The following is a 16,757-nucleotide window of genomic DNA, read 5'->3' on the forward strand; positions in this document are numbered from 1 at the left end:
TTCAGAATTATTTTTCATGAGTTTTTAAAATAAATGTTTGCCAATAATGAGATGAGATGATGATGCTCGAAACCCAGCAAGAGTGATCACGAACATTAGCTCCTTTGTATTTCATTTCACCGCGGTCTTCCTGATTTAACACACATCTTTCTCATGTCTTGCTCCAACGCGAGGGAAGACTTAAGTGTCATTGGCAGTATTTCTGACTGAACGGTGGTGACCGTTTGTGTTCAGCGGGGACGAGGTTCTGCACAATCTGACCTACAGCTTCTGCCTCTGGTGCTCTTTATCGTATGCTGCACCTGCTCCGTGACCATGTTCCCGTGGCTGCAGCTGGGGAGGTGAATGCCAAATTAAAAGTGGGGTCTGCTCCCATCTCTGAGTGAGTGGCCAGGAGTGCTGCCTGCTAATGACATCATTCTTCAGGGGCTCCTGATAGCTGATGTCATTCGGCCGGGGCAGAGGCACAGTTCTGTGCACAGAAACGACATTGGCAGCGCCCCCCACTCCCACTTCCCGTTCCCAACACTTGCCCCTTTGCTGCTCCAACCAGAACACCCCCAGCCTCTTTGCTGTTCCAAAGAGGCTCAGAACCCACCTCCATCAGGGATGGAGTTCTTCTCTCTTTGTCACTTCCACTGGCTACTGGAATCCTTTATACACCGGTTGGTAGAACACATGGTGTTTCAAGCTAGTTTCTCTTTCAGGTGCCTCATTAAAATTGAACAGAGTTTCATTTAGGGTTCTATTTGTTGGGTCTGGTATGGCCATAAATTGTAGTCATTCACAAAATGTTTATGTGGATTTTCAGCAACTCCTTAGGGAAGGTGTAGTTTCTATTATGAATAATATGGGAGAAAACAGACCTAGTAGAGGAATGTAGGGGAAAACATTAAACGTGCAATCCTTTTGTGGGATTTTATGGTTTCAAATGGGATTTTATAGTCTCTTGGTTAATTTCTTTAAAGATTTTATTTATTTTTGAGAGAGAGAGAAAGTGCGCATGAGTGGGGTGGAAGTGGCAGAGGGAGAAGCAGACTCCCCACTGAGCAAGGAGCCTAATGCGGGACTTGATCCCAGGACCCTGGGATCATGACCTGAACCGAAGGGAGATACTTAACCGACTGAGCCACCCAGATACCCCTTGTGGTTAATTTAATATCCCAATGTGACAGAAGAAGGCTGATGATGTGGGGGACTTGCATCACCCCTCCTTGCTGAACTACCAAGGAGCGCCCCTGTTGGATGGGCCCAGTGGCTGCATTTACTCCCCTGGTTGAGGATTCACGCTCTCAGGCTCCTGCAGGAGAGAACGACTTTCCTTAGGTTAGGAGGTCAGAATTGAGCTCCGAAGCCCACTTGAGTATCTTCTTCAGACAGGTTTGTCCTGGGGGTAGAAGCTCTTGTAATTTCCATTCCATTCTAGAAAAATGAAGCTGGTACCTTTCTTCAAGGAAATCCTTCATTAATTTTTTTTAGAAATAATATCTCATTGTTTTTCTCTAAGTAGAGGAAGAGAAAAAGATTGTGTATTGGATTTGTTTTGAAGTCAAAGATTGCTGTTTTTACTCAGTGAAAATTAAGATTGTAGGAGAAATCATGTTTTGCAGTATTTGTGCTTGTTAAACATGGGAACTTGGAGAAGGAGAGAATTAAGTAGAGATGAGAAAAAAAGAAAGAATGACAGGAAAAGTATTGCACCTTCCCTGCCAAACCCATAATCAAGCTCTTTGCAAACACACACACACACACACACACACACACACACACACACACACACACGGGAAAAGACCCCCAGGTAGTGCTTAACCAATAATGCTCTGATGATATTTTAAGTCAGCAAAAAATCCTTCTCAATTATTCAAAATCATACAGTAGGATCTTTTATGAAGATTGGTAAATAACACAACTCTGTAAGTTTGTGCAGACGTGATACATGACATAAATAACATTTGTGTCTTTTATTTACATAGAACTATAAAACATACTCATGGGTTAAAGTCATGTATAAATATGCATATTATATTCATATATAGGTAGACATAAATAAGTATCATAAGAGATGCCTACATAGCATAAATAGATGGTAAAAAGATAGAGCCATAGAAATACAGTGAACGTGGAGTTCACCTGGATGAGACCACCATGTGATACTCACCTTGACCATTTTTCCAGACTCTGTCTGCGCCTGGTCTGCACAGTGCACCACTCCAGGCACGAAACTCGTCCTGGTTCTGCACAGCCATGAGCACTGCACAGCTCCTCCTCCTGGTGGATACAAATCCGCCTTCTCTAGCTGTTCCTTTTCTCTCTGGTCCCATCCGCCTGCCCCCGGGGGGCAGCACACTGAACAGCATCCCCCCTCCTCCACGTAAGCTACCAAAGGAGTACAGCCGTGGGCCATTGCTTCCCACGAACCATTTCTGACATCCCTGTCAGGGTGGACGGCTGTGCCGCCTCCTCTCAGAGAAACCCAGCCCCCCAGGCATTTTCTCATGCCCCAAAGAGGGGCATGAGAATGTCGCCACCACCCTGAAGATAAGACTTTTTTGTAGAACCCATGGCCTACTGTGTAGTCACTCTGTTGGGCTCATGAACAAAATCCCCCAGAGGTGCTGCTGACTTTGGTTGGTCAGTATTTGCTTTATGCCACATCATTATCATAAGTCCATACAAGTTCCATATTTTGTTTTATTTGCATTTATCTTTTTTTTTAACCATCCACCAGTTCTGTTATCATTCCTTCTTGTCTTGTCAGCACTTATTCATGTACGTACTTAATGGGCTTACTTAATTTTTTTAATTTTTTAAAGGATTTTATTTATTTATTTGAGAGAGAGAAGAGAGAGAATGAGCAGGGGAAGGGAGAGGGAGAAGCAGGCTCCCCATTGAGCTGGGAGGCCGACCCGAGGCTCCATCCCAGGGTTCCGGGATCATGACCTGAGCCAAAGGCAGATGGCTAGCCGACTGAACCACCCAGGTGCCCCTAATAGGCTTATTTTAAATCTACTTTTTATGCCCTTATGAAGATAGATATAAATGTATATTAAAGCATGAAAAGTAAACCCTTAGGCTTTCCTCCAGCACTTTGACTCTGTACATAGTGTATGATGAAGATCCCTGTCTGTGGGTCCATGAGTAACATTAACTTAGTGTTCCCAGTGACTGCAGAGCGCTCTCCAAAATACCAGTTTATGCTGCCACCAGCCACCCAGGAGAGGTCACATTTCCCCATATCTCTGTCAGCCCTTGATATCATCTGCCTTTCTAAGTATTGCAAATCTAAAGAGTGTAGATTTTATTTTAATTTGCTTTTCTTCCATTACTACTGAAGTTGAGCATGACCCTCTTTATATTCTTACTAGATATTTGGGTATCCTATCTATGAATTTCCTTTGCCCACTCTACCATCATTCTTCCTGTTTTGACTTGGTTCCTTCATGTGAACAGACTCTCTGATTATATAGATATTGTTGTGAATATCTTTGTCAAGACAGTCTCTGGTCTCTTAACTTCACCTTTGATTGTCTTCCATGGGATCTTGAGTAAGAAGTCTCTGAGCTCCCGGAACGTCTGTTTCTACATTATTTTCTGTGTTCACTCTGTGTTTATATTTCCACTGTCTACATTTAGGTCTTCCATCCACACTGAGGGTTGTAGATACAGTACAAGTAGGCATCAATTTCTTCTTTCTTTATATAGTGAGCCAGTCTCCCTAATATCATTTATTAAATGACCCATACTTCCCACTCTTCTTCGTCCACCAAGATACTACAGTGGTGTCTTCAGAGATGATTCTAGTTCTGTGAAATGTACTGAAGCTTTCTCTATGGATGTTTTATCTATTTAAAAAAAATGTTTTTTCTCGGGACTCCTGGGTGGCTCGGTCATTAGGCATCTGCCTTCGGCTCAGGTCATGATCCCAGCGTCCTGGGATCGGGTCCCACACAGGGCTCCCTGCTGAGCAGGGAGTCTGCTTCTCCCTCTCCCTCTGCCTCTCACCCTGCTTGTGTGCTCTCTCTCTCTCTGTCAGATAAATAAATAAATAAAATCTTTAAAGAAATGTTTTTTTCTTATATTTGTTGACAAAAATCTGTATGTGTTCAATTAAATTTAATAATTGTGTTATGTCTCATCTCTAGGTTTGTTTTTTTATTCCCTTTATTGATCAGTTATCAAACAGGTGTTAGAATTACTAAATGTAGTTGTTGATTTACATATTTTCTGCCCTAATCTCTGATTTTTTATCTTGAATTATATGATGGAAAAGTTATTCCTTCTGCCTTGTTTCACATTTTCCTGGTAGGTTTTTTTCCCCATTTCTTCAACTCCTGCTTTTCTGTAGCCTTTTGTTTTATGATGTTGCATGGATCCAATTTTTTTTATAGATTTTATTTATTTATTTAATTGACAGAAAGAGAGAGAGAGAGAGAGAGAGCGTGAGAGGGAACACAAGCAGGGGGAGTGGGAGAGGGAGAAGCAGGCTTCTGGCCGAGCAGGGAGCCTGATGTGGGGCTCGATCCCAGGACCTTGGGATCATGACCTTAACCAAAGGCAGTTGCTTAACCAACTGAGCCACCCAGGTGCCCCTGCATGGATCCAATTTTTAATGGTGTGTGTGTGTGTGTGTGTGTGTGTGTGTGTGTGTGTGACTTTTGACATCTATTTAACACCTATGTGTTTAATCTTATATCAAAGTTATTTTAGATTTTAGTTCTATCAATAGTCCCATATTTTCTATTTACTATTTCCTGTTCTCTGCCTTTACTCTGGACCAGATAGACTCACTCAAGTACCGGTAGTTAGATTTACAATATGATCTGTTTATATTAAATGGTCATAAATATGCTGCAATCATAGTTTCACACACATGAAGTTCTTTGTCCTAATTATTCAATTCAGTCACAGAGTTTGTTAATTTATTCAAGAAAGAATTAGTTGCTTGTTAAGTGTATTAATCTAGGCATGGGAACAAAATACCTTGGTTCTTCAGACTAGCATTTTTCACGTTGCCTAGGAGTGATGACAATACCTGGAGGATTTCACTCTGTTTCATTCACTCAGACGCAGAACCTGTTACTGCTGAAACCCACCTAGTCTGAGTTTTCGCCATGAAGACATTGAAACAAAGTTGCAGAGAGTGGTCCACTGACACACAGCTGTCCTAACTGCCTGGAGAGTCAGTTGAAAATTTATGCTGATGTGACTGTTGTGTGGATGGAATATAGAGGGACAAGCATGCTATTTGTCTATTTCTAGGCATTTAACAATACTGCTCCTTCATTATATCACTAATTCAGTGCCCTGAAATTTATCAAAGTAATTGGATTGACTTAGAGCTTCATTGAAATGGTGTAACGACCTTTTTATCCCCTTGTTTCACTATGACATATTTCAGCATTTTGTTTAGAGGGAGGGAGAGAGAATCCCAAGCAGGCTGCACACCCAGTGTGGAGCCTGATGCGGATGGGGCTCCCCAAGCTTCTAAAGAAGGATGACCTTCTCTAAGTCAGTGTCATGGAAAATACTTCTCAAGTAAATAACCTGTTATTACTGACAACCCTTGTAAAAAAGCTGCTTGGGAAAGGGAGCTAAGTTTCAAGATGAATGCCAGTGCTTTAACGAATCTTGCCTACCCCTGTCATGGAGCCTCGCTGTCATCCTCTCTGGTTAGGGTCACCTGGCTTTGCTGCCATCTATATAAACACAAGTAAAATAATTGCAAGCCATCTGGATGAGTCTTTTCTCCACCTGGATTAGTAAAACACGAGCTAGGTTTCATTTTCTTTTTTTCTTAACTTATTTTATTTAAATTCAAATAGTTAACATATAGTGTATCATTAGTTTCAGAGGTAGAGGTCAGTGATTCACCAGTCTTACATATAACACCCAGGGCTCATTACATCACACGCCCTCCTCAATGCCCATCCCCCAGTTACCCCATCCCCCCCACCTCCCCTCCAGCAACCCTCAGATTGTTCCCTAGAGTTAAGAGTCTCTCATGTTTTGTCTCCCTCTCTGACTTAGTAGGTTTCATTTTCTTGATGCCATGATGACTCAAATAGCTTTTCTTTAAATATGAGAGATGCAAGTTAGTTTGGGTTCATCAGAAAACTACTCAATTTTATTACCAAGTGTTCTGTGTAAACACATTACTGCCCTCAACCGGGGGAAAAGTAACCTGGCTTTCTCCTCAGTCGGAGGTGACTCTAATTATTAAATACAGAAATTCTCATGAATTCTCAAGTTATTCATCATTTTTCAATGTTAAAGAAACTATTTATTTCCGCATGATATGGCCATGGACATGAAACAACTTCCATGAAGAAACATCTCTCATGACTAGGGACTAGAATCTCCCCTGGAAACCACCCAGATCCTTCCACCACAGCCGGTTATAGCCATTGGTTGAAAAGCGCGGACGTGACCTGTTCTTCAAAGTGATTTGGGAGGAGATACTGGCATCCTTCTCAGAGTTTGTTTTAGTGTTTTTACCTCCCCAAATTCCAAGCAATTTGTCTTTCCTCTTCTTTGTGTGCAATTTGTAACTTTCCAGCTGATGGGAACAACAGTTCCTGTTTCTCTTCATTATAATTCTACATTATGCCTTAAGGAATTCTTTTTCCTTCTAAAACCCTCTAATTGTATTTTCTCCCATGGGCTTAATTGATAATTTTTAACAATTTGGGGGAAAAAGTTATTTTTCTTACCTATGTACTTATGTTGTCATATTTATGGCTCTATGGTTCTCACAGTCTGAAAGTCCAAAATACTTTGTTTAGAAAAATCATTGTAGAAGAGTTAGTTGCTCTTGTCTCTGATTTATTCCAAAGTTACCCTATTTTTATGTCAATGGAACTACTCTGTTGGCTGGTATTCACCTTAGGGACCTTATGCTTTAGTCTTCACCTGCTAGGAACCCTTTATCTGGTGCATGCAGGGTGTGTATATTGTTGGGCACCCATACATATGTGTGTTCTGACTTATATTTGCCATGCTCTCTTGTATTTCTGAATTGAGCCTTTAGGGAGTTCTTGAGCTCTGATTCCAATATTAGCACTGAATTCTTACTCTCTTTAGTTCTGTTGACATATATTAGTGAGCTTATGAATATGCATAACCCCATATGAAAGACAAAATTTCAGTACTGGACACTGGCTGAATTTGGGACACCTTACTGAGTACAAACAAACCAACCAACCAACAAATAAACACAGACCTTTTTTTAGGTAATAGGTAGTAATCTTTTTTCTGAGATTTATTTATTTGAGAGAGAGAGAGAGCATGAGTGGGGAGGGACAGAGGCAGAGGGAGAGAGAAACAGAGAGAAATAGACTCCCCACTGAGCAGGGAGCCCAATGCGGAACTCATTCTCATGACCCTGAAATCATGACCTGAGCTGAAACCGAGAGTCAGATGATCAACTGACTGAGCCACCCAGGCACCCCAGTAATCTTAAAATTATACTTCCAAACTATTTTTCCCTTGCTTCTATCAATGACAGAATGTTTCTATTCTGCAGGAAACTAGGAAGATACTGTCAATCAAATAGAGAGGGGTCTTATTAAAAGAGAACCCAGCACACATGATGGTTTTCCTCTAGTCACAATTTGAAATGAATAAAAACAACACAGATGGATGGATGGATGGAGTATAGATGGGCAGTGTTACAAAAAGATTTGGTTTTGTTATTGACAGTAGATCAATTTCCACTTGAGGTGAAGCAAACTATTGCAGGTTTGGTTCTCCAGGAAGCAGTCTCTGAGAGAGAGTTTAGTGTGTAGGGTGTTTATCAAGGAGTACCCCAACAATCCACACAGTGGAAGGAGGGCGAGGAAGAAGGACTGGGCACAGGGAGGAGGTGAGCTGTGGTGCAGGCTGATACAGCCTTAGCATCCCTGCAGGGAGCTCTGGAGAAGGGAGAGTCCTTCAGAGCTGTTGTGAGTTTGGGCACAATTGCCCTCCTCAAGTCAGTCATCGGATGTGGGCCACCCCAAAAAAAGCCTGTCCTTTGTAAGGTGTATCTCTGCAGCAGGAGCAGTCTTCAGAGTGGCTGATAACTGAAGGGTTGTTACCTGACATCACTCCCAGAATCTGGGGCACACAGCCTTTCTTGAAAAGGAATCTGGGCATTAACTCCTACCACTTACATAGAGGCCAAACAGCTAGAGATATGCATCTTAAACACTTTTCTTAAAAAAATATCTTTTCCTTAAATTGATCCCACTTTCTATAATGACATTAGTCCAATATTTCAAATAAGAAACAAAAAGGGGGAAGCGGCTGGGCATTTGACTCAGTTGAACGTCTGCCTTCAGCTCAGGTCATGATCTGCCCCGCATCCAGGCTCCCTACTCAGCAGAGAGCCTGCTTCTTCCTCTCCCTCTGCCCCTCCTCCCCCATGCTCTCTCTCTTGCTCTCCCTCTCAAATAAATAAAACCTTTTAAAAAAAGAGAAATGAAAAGGATCACAGTGTATGATGTTAGCTTAATTGAACTAGACTTTTGTCATCAAAACAATTTGTAAAGCCAGAGAACCTCTTTAGTTCTTTGATTCCTGTGATTTCTTTAATTTATTCAGGTAATATCTATGCATTTACTGTTAATGCACTAGAGTCAGTGGCAGGACCTACAGACAAATAACTACGGCACAGCAGCAGGTAACAGATGTCTTGAAAAGGAAGCAGCAAGGGTGAGAAATATTTCAGCTTGCTGTGGGAGAGCAATGGATAGACAAATAAGAAAAGCACTGATTTCCACATAACACCATCAAAGAAATATGTATGCTTCTCTACTTTCAGAAGTAGAGAAGATGACATCTAGCCAGTTCTGGTGGTGAGGTAGGATGGGAAGTCTCGAGTCCAGAAAGATTCCAAGAGAAACTGCGTTGAGTCTCAAAGGGGATCTGGAGCCTGAAAAGTTCTCCAAAGTAGCTAACAACTGAGTTGAGTGTTCACACCATAAGATGGTAAGGGTGGGAATGGGGTCCAGGTAGGGCAGGGGGCAGAAATAGGGGAAGGGTATAGTTCCTTGCATTCAGAGTCAATAAGGCTGAAACAAAGAATCCCCAGTGGAGGCAAGCAGGACGAGTCAGCACAGATATAGGCATCATATCTTGTAGTGTTTGTTAGTTTGTTACCTTCTATTTGATCCTGAAAGTAGTGAAATAATTGAGGCAGAGGGATGTGAGCAGAGGGACATGCTCACAACTGTGTTTTCGGACCTTAATCTGGTTGAAGCATATAAGGTGGATTGTCATGCGGAAAGATTAAAAAAAAAAAACGACTAAAAAATCAGGGAGCCCAATTAGGGCACAAATGAAAAAGTTTTAATAAAAAGTGATGGTTGTGTGTTTGGAAGAAAAGGAGCCAGATCAGGAGATATTGAGGAATGAAGTAGAGAGACACAGCAGCCCACTGATAGTGGCTGGAGAAAAGTGAAGTGCACAACTAGGAAGGCTTTTATTCCTCTGACCTTCTTGTAGCCAGGAGGTTTTTTGACAGGAAGAGAGCATGGAAGATGAAACTTGGGTTAAGGGGAAACCTGATACGTTTGGTTTGGGACTTGAGATGCTCCTGGGATATCGAGATGAAGATAGTAGCAGACAACTAAATGAGGAGGCATGAAGTTTGAGAAGGAGTTTTTGGTTGAAAATGTAGATTGGGGAATCAGAGGCATGGAGCTGACATCTGGAGTGGAGGGATAGATGAGGTCATCAGGGAAACAGGGAGGAAGCAAGGCCAGGACAGGGCACCTGGGAATGAGGTTTCCACAAGTGTAAGACCAGTAGGGGGCACATGGCCTACGATGAATTGCTGAACTACTTATTTAAGGTTTTTAACCTCCTTTGTAGTTTGTTTTATGAATTTTTCATATGAATGAGGCACCCACCCTCCTTTTTCCACGGGATCTATGAATTCACAGAGTCTTATAAAACACTTATCTGTGTGTTATAAACACCCATAAAAAGGAGAGATGGTGACATTTATTATTCCTAAGAATATATTACTGGTTTATTTAATTAACGTAGAAATAATTCAAATCATATTTACCATACTAATAATTGAACAAACCTAATTCTAATTCTATATAGATATATCTACTTAAGGAAATAGGCATGTGCACAGACTGCTATATTCACATTATACTCATACGCCATCCTGTGATACTTTCCACTGTAGAATCTTCAACAGCAGGCTCTGAGAGTACGTAGAGGAAGAGTTTAATCATGTTGTGTGAACAGAGTAGAGAACTATATGGCATAGGGCTAGTAATCCACAATTTTGGAATCTACAGCATGTTCTAAGTAGCAGAATGAGACAAACAACCGGCCTTATGGGTGGAGAGATAATTGAGTGATATGCTCAAGTCACAAGTCACACACACTCATCAGCCTTGTGGTTTTAGAGCCACAGCTCTCATTACAGGGGACAGTATGGGGCTGGAGGTCTCTGCTGGTCCTGGGCATATCTAGTAGGAGTACAGGCACCAAAGATGCGTGTGTAATTGGTACTGAACTTTCAGAGATCAGCCATGGGATTTGCATTCCCATAGTGGGCAGGATTCGCAGACTCAATTTTTGGAGACTTCATGAAGCAGGCAAGATATAAAACAAGAAAATTTCTTGAAGGGTAAGAAGAGAGAGCTTGTTGGATGGAATGGGGAAAAGGAGATGGGAAGATGTGAATATCCATTGCTGTAACCCAGAACACTGGCTTAAGGCAGGCTCTTTGAGCAGTCTGAGACCAGCAGCTCTCAACCTGAGGACTGTATGGAGGACCAGGGCATTAAATTACCACTAGAGAAGAGATGGCGAATGTGGAGTTAATGAGATTATATATGGCAGTGCAAACAGCCCCCGTGTGTCTCAACATCCGTGTAATGTATTTGATTTTTCCCAGTGAACTGTGGGCTCTGGGACAAAAAAAAAAAAAAAAAAAAAAAAAATGGTAGGAAAAGGAGAGAGAGTGCAATGCAAACTGAGCAGCTTCTGTGCACCCCTGGGCCCTACGCCTGCTTGTTACATGAAGCCCTCACCAACACTCATGAATTGTGTCATCACTTTATGCAGGAAGAAACCAAATCAACTTAGAGAAAGTGGACCAAGAAGACACTGCAAATTACCCAAGTTTGGCTGACACCCAGCCCATGTTTCTTTTACTATGTCATACTTCTCTCTGGGAAGAAAATAAAAGCTCATTTTTTCCCCTGTGAGGAAGGATATACAATTAATTCTTGAGGGACAAGACATAGAAACGTCTTAGGCTGACTCAACATTCTTGTTAAGGGTTTAGAAAGAGAAAGAGTCGAAACTAACATTTGGCTGCATTGGATAGCTCCCAACTGCCTGAGAGAGATGAGCCCCGCCCTCGCAGAGGATGGTATCAACAAACCTTGTAATTAGTGACATTTAGCAGGTATTTACATACTTCCTGTCGGAAGGTTATGTCCCAACTTGGTGTAGGTCACATTCCAGATCTCTGCTCCTGTGATATTACAAGTTTTCATTGTCAACAAGATTCAGATGATTTACCTTAAGAGGTGAACTAATGAACCAGATAAAGCAGGCAGTGTGTCTCAAAGGTTATTTGGCTTCACCAAGTCATTACGAACATTTTTGATTCACTTGGTTTACCTTTTGCCTTCAATTTTGTAACTTATGAATGTAAAATATAAGATTTGGGGCCCTTTAAGAAAATTTAAGGGGCGCCTGGGTGGTTCAGTCGGTGAAGCGTCTGCCTTCAGCTCAGGTCATGATCCCAGGGTCCTCGGATCGAGCCCTGCATTTCTGCATGTTGTATAGCCATTAACAGTTTCATAGTTTTTATGCTTTTGTCTTTTAGATTCTATACAAGGATTAAAAGTGGATTTACACATGAAAATTGCAATAATACAGTATTCTATATTTGCCCATATATTTACTTTTACCAGAGAACCGCATACTTTCACATGGCTTTGTGTTATACCCTAGTGTCCTTTCATTTCAACTTGAAGTAATTCCTTTAGCATCTCTTTTTTTTTTAAATTTTTTATTGTTATGTTAATCACCATATATTACATCATTAGTTTTTGGTGCAGTGTTCCATGATTCATTGTTTGTTCATAACACCCAGTGCTCCGTGCAGAACGTGCCCTCCTCAATACCCATCACCAGGCTAACCCATACCCCTACCCCCCTCCCCTCTAGAACCCTCAGTTTGTTTTTCAGAGTCCATCATCTCTCATGGTTCGTCTCCCCCTCTGACATACTCCCCTTTTCTTCCTCTCCTGTTATCTTCTTCTTTTTCTTTTTTCTTAAAATATGTTGCGTTATTTGTTTCAGAAGTACAGATCTGTGATTCAACAGTCTTGCACAATTCACAGCGCTCACCGTAGCACATACCCTCCCCAATGTCTATCACCCAGCCACCCCATCCCTCCCACCCCCAACCACTCCAGTAACCCTCAGTTTGTTTCCTGAGATTAAGAATTCCTCATATCAGTGAGGTCATGTGATACATGTCTTTCTCTGATTGACTTATTTCACTCAGCATAACACCCTCCAGTTCCATCCACGTCGTTGCAAATGGCAGGATCTCATTCCTTTTGATGGCTGCATAATATTCCATTGTGTATATATACCACCTCTTCTTTATCCATTCATCTGTCGATGGGCATCTTGGCTCTTTCCACAGTTTGGCTATTGTGGACATTGCTGCTATAAACATTGGGGTGCACATACCCCTTCGGGTCCCTACATTTGTATCTTTGGGGTAAATACCCAGTAGTGCAATTGCTGGATCGAACGGTAGCTCTAATTTCAACTGTTTGAGGAACCTCCATACTGTTTTCCAGAGGGGTTGCACCAGCTTGCATTCCCACCAACAGTGTAGGAGGGTTCCCCTTTCTCCACATCCCCGCCAAAATCTGTCGTTCCCTGACTTGTTAATTTTAGCCATTCTGACGGGTGTGAGGTGGTATCTCATTGAGGTTTCCTTTAGCATCTCTTGTAGGCCAGCCCCAGTGGGGAACTCCCTCTGTTATGGGATCCCACAACATCCTTGGCTGGCTGTATTTTCTTTTATTAACTTCTTTAAAAAGATTGTATATATGTATGTATGTATGTATGTATGTATGTATGTATTTAAGAGAGAGAAAGAAAGAGAGCACAAGCAGGGGGAGCAGCAGAGGGAGAAGCAGGAGCCCCGTTGAGCAGGGAACCCAACGCGGGGCCCGATCCCAGGACCCTGGGATCATGACCTGAGCCTAAGACAGATGAATAACTGACTGAGCCACCCAGGTGCCCCTTGGCTGCCTGTATTTTAAAATATTTTTGATATATATTTAATTTTTGATATCGATTTAATACATTAACTTATGACTTGGAGTATGTAACTAGGTACTTACTTTAATTATGTACTGTGATTGTGTATTAATTGTGAACACACTGGCAATTAAGAGCAGTATCCCCCAGCTGCTGTGCATGTTGTGTTCTTGTGTCTACTCTTTATAAAGAGTATTATGCCTGGTCCCTTGCCCCCTTGTTTGCCAACTCTGCCTTCTCACTGAGCCCACATGAGTATGTCTGCATTCTCAGCATTGGGTTTGGGCGAAGAATGAGATAGCTGAGTGTTGTGATAGTTTAAAACACAGTGTTGGAAGGAGGGGATTCTCCTTTGAGCACCACAGGTGAGAGTGAGCACATGGGCTTCCTGGTGCTTGTTTTCACTGCGTTAAAGGTGCAGGTCTTTAGGCATCGGTCGTCAGGAGTGTCACTCTGTGGTTCAAGTTCCTGAAATTTACTCCTGGGACTATAGTTATATCCCTTACAATTCTATAAACCAATGAATTCCAGAAATTTTGAAATGGTAGAATTTGTTTCTGTTTTCTTTTTAAATCATGATTCTTCTTGGGGAGCCTGGGTGGCTCAGTCAGTTAAGCATCCGACTCTTGATTTTGGCTCAGGTCATGATCTCAGGGTCATGAGATTGAGCCCCCTGGTTGGCTCCACACTCAGTGGAGCTCCACACTACAATTCAGATAACAAGCACCAAGCCAGAAAAGAGCTTTCCAGACTGAGCTTGGCTATGTCCATGGCTGGCCAGGTTGAAGGCTGTAAACTTGTCCTCATTAGCAACACATAACAACTCAGAAAACTGGCCACAGATCAGTTCATCATTTAAGGTCATACACATGGAATGTGTAAAACTGAGGAGTACAGAATAAAGATGTGATTATCCTAAAAAAAAATAAGTCTCTTTCGTTAACATTTGCTATTTGTTGGACGTTAGTCCTAAAAACATGTTTAACAATGAAATTAGAATCTCTTCTTTTTTTTTTAAAGATTTTATTTATTTGAGAGAGAAAGAGAATGAGAGATAGAGAGCACGAGAGGGAAGAGGGTCAGAGGGAGAAGCAGACTCCCCGCTGAGCAGGGAGCCCGATGCAGGACTCGATCCTGGGACTCCAGGATCATGACTTGAGCCGAAGGCAGTCGCTTAACCGACTGAGCCACCCAGGTGCCCAGAATCTCTTCTTGAACATGCTTAAAGTACACCTGTTAACAAGGCATGGAATGCATTAAAGGGGGGAATAGTAATGATTGTGCTAGTATTAGCAAAGCAGGAAAGAAATCTTTTCTTGTACACATCATTTTCAAAAGCTTCTAAGGGAAAACCAAACCCAAATGCCTCTTTCACAGTATTTACATGAAGAGTGCAGAGTCAGAAATATTTTCATTCAAAAATGATTATTTTCTAAAAAGTCTATTGAAATAAATTAAGTATGTTTGCCAAGGTACAAATTAAGCCATGATTTTCATTTAGAACGGTGAGAAAATGCAAGAGCAGGATAGCACAATTTCAGCTCTTCTCCCAGTTCGTGTATGTTCGTGCTGGAGCGGTGACTGTATTCCTCTTTCAATGTCACACAGGAGGGTTGAAGGAAAAGAGAGTGGAGAGCATGTGCACAGTTTACCATCTTTCCTCTTTTACATCTTCTCTTCTTTCTTGCAGTTCCACCTTTTATTCAACCTTTTGAGTTTCCAAGATTCTCCATTGGACAGCGGGTCTTTATCCCATGTGTTGTGGTCTCAGGGGACTTGCCCATCACGATCACTTGGCAGAAGGACGGCCGGCCAATCCCAGCGAGCCTTGGGGTGACCATCGACAACATTGACTTCACGAGCTCCTTACGGATTTCCAATCTCTCCCTGATGCACAATGGGAATTACACCTGCATTGCCCGGAATGAGGCCGCGGCGGTGGAGCACCAAAGCCAGCTGATTGTGAGAGGTAAAGACAGGGACATAAGATGCGCAGCATCGATGCAGTCAGATTCAACAATGCTTACAGAGAGTGTTCACTTGAAATAATATGAAAAGAATTAGAACTCATAGAATTTGCTGTGATTCCATTAAAATAAAACCTGCAACTATAACCAACCACGAACTCCACTAACACCAAACCAAGGTCTTATTTACCGAAAATATGAAGCTCCAAATAATTAGCAGCTAAGAAAGGTATGTAGAAAGAGGTGGGAGTAGGATTTAATGAATGAACTAGGCTTTTCCTACATCGGCCCCAAAAGTCCATGAGCTCCTGCTTTATTGTATTTACTCTATTTAGCACTATTTATAATATTCTTCTTCGAGGGAGGGGTTCCTTTTTTAAAATTCAATTGATTAACATATAGTGTATTCTTAGTTTCAGAGGTAGAGTCCAGTGATTCATCAGTTGCATATAATACCCTGTACTCAAGTTTGTGCACAAAAGTGGGCATAATTATAACAGCAGAATGAAGCAACCCAAACAGTAACACTAATTCTGTGGAATATATAATGGGTAAAAGGAGTGTGCCCGGCTGAGAACATCTCCAACGAGCACATCAATGAACAATACACACAGCATGATTCTAGTTAGTAAAAGAAACAAACCCGAGAAAAATATAATATTAGTTTTTAGAATGATGGCTTTAAAAATGTCAAATATTTTTTGCCAGATCACACTTTTTCTAAAGATTCATAAAATAGTAATTGCTTTGTTTTTATTATTTGTTTTAGTGAAGTACAGTTGACACATAGCAAATAGTAGCTTCTTGTATTTTTTTGTTTTAGTTTTAGAAATGTGTAGTTTCAGTTTAGAAATATGTTTTGCTCCTCTCTTCTGTTTAGCATTAGACCTCTCGTTAATTTAGGAGGCTATAACAACATTTATTAAATTAAAGTGGAATAATATGTATTTAGAAATTACAATAGAGTGGTCTAGCTTGTAGAAAATATTGGCAGGGGACTCAGTGCATCTAAAATGTAAGCATTCGTCTTGTTTCAAATCTGTATTCTGATCACCAAATTCCCATGAAGGCTCTACTCCTCATCTGCAAAATGAGCAGCTAGTATTCTGTAAAGTCTGTTGGGCACAGACATGTGATTTTATGATTCTCCAAGAGCTATATGCATTCATGTCCTAGTATAGTTCTTACCTGTATTGCAAAAGCAACTATATGAAATTAAAGACTTACGTTAATGTTGATTATTTGCATTTTAAAATCTCCAAATATTGGGCTCTCAGAGTAATTGTTGGGAGAGGTTGATTTCCATTATTTTCCAGATAGTTGATAGATCTGAGCAGGTTCTTTCTTGAGCAAAGGATTCCTGTGTCCTTCCTTAGTCTTTGGACCTTGTCCTCATGACATCTTTCCTTCCTTTCTGGCTGAAGAGTAATGTACTTTCTATGTACTTCCCAACAAAAGAGACTGAAGCTACTTAGAGTTTATATGAAG

General features: G+C 41.4%; 1 protein-coding gene across 1 annotated transcript in view; it reads left to right on the forward strand.

Moving 5' to 3' along the window:
- The window catches only part of DSCAM (DS cell adhesion molecule), a 672,449-nt gene that overhangs the window by 381,886 nt on the left and 273,806 nt on the right, over positions 1-16,757 (forward strand). Inside the window, exon 9 of the mRNA XM_028126500.2 lies at positions 14,993-15,271. Within this exon, the coding sequence (XP_027982301.1) occupies positions 14,993-15,271 (279 nt within the window). The remainder of the gene's footprint in view (positions 1-14,992; positions 15,272-16,757) is intronic.

The sequence above is a fragment of the Eumetopias jubatus genome, unplaced genomic scaffold, assembly GCF_037043125.1.
Source record: "Eumetopias jubatus isolate StellerSeaLion01/CBP00866 unplaced genomic scaffold, mEumJub1_p1.0 scaffold_1, whole genome shotgun sequence".
Classification (NCBI taxonomy): Eukaryota; Metazoa; Chordata; class Mammalia; order Carnivora; family Otariidae; genus Eumetopias; species Eumetopias jubatus.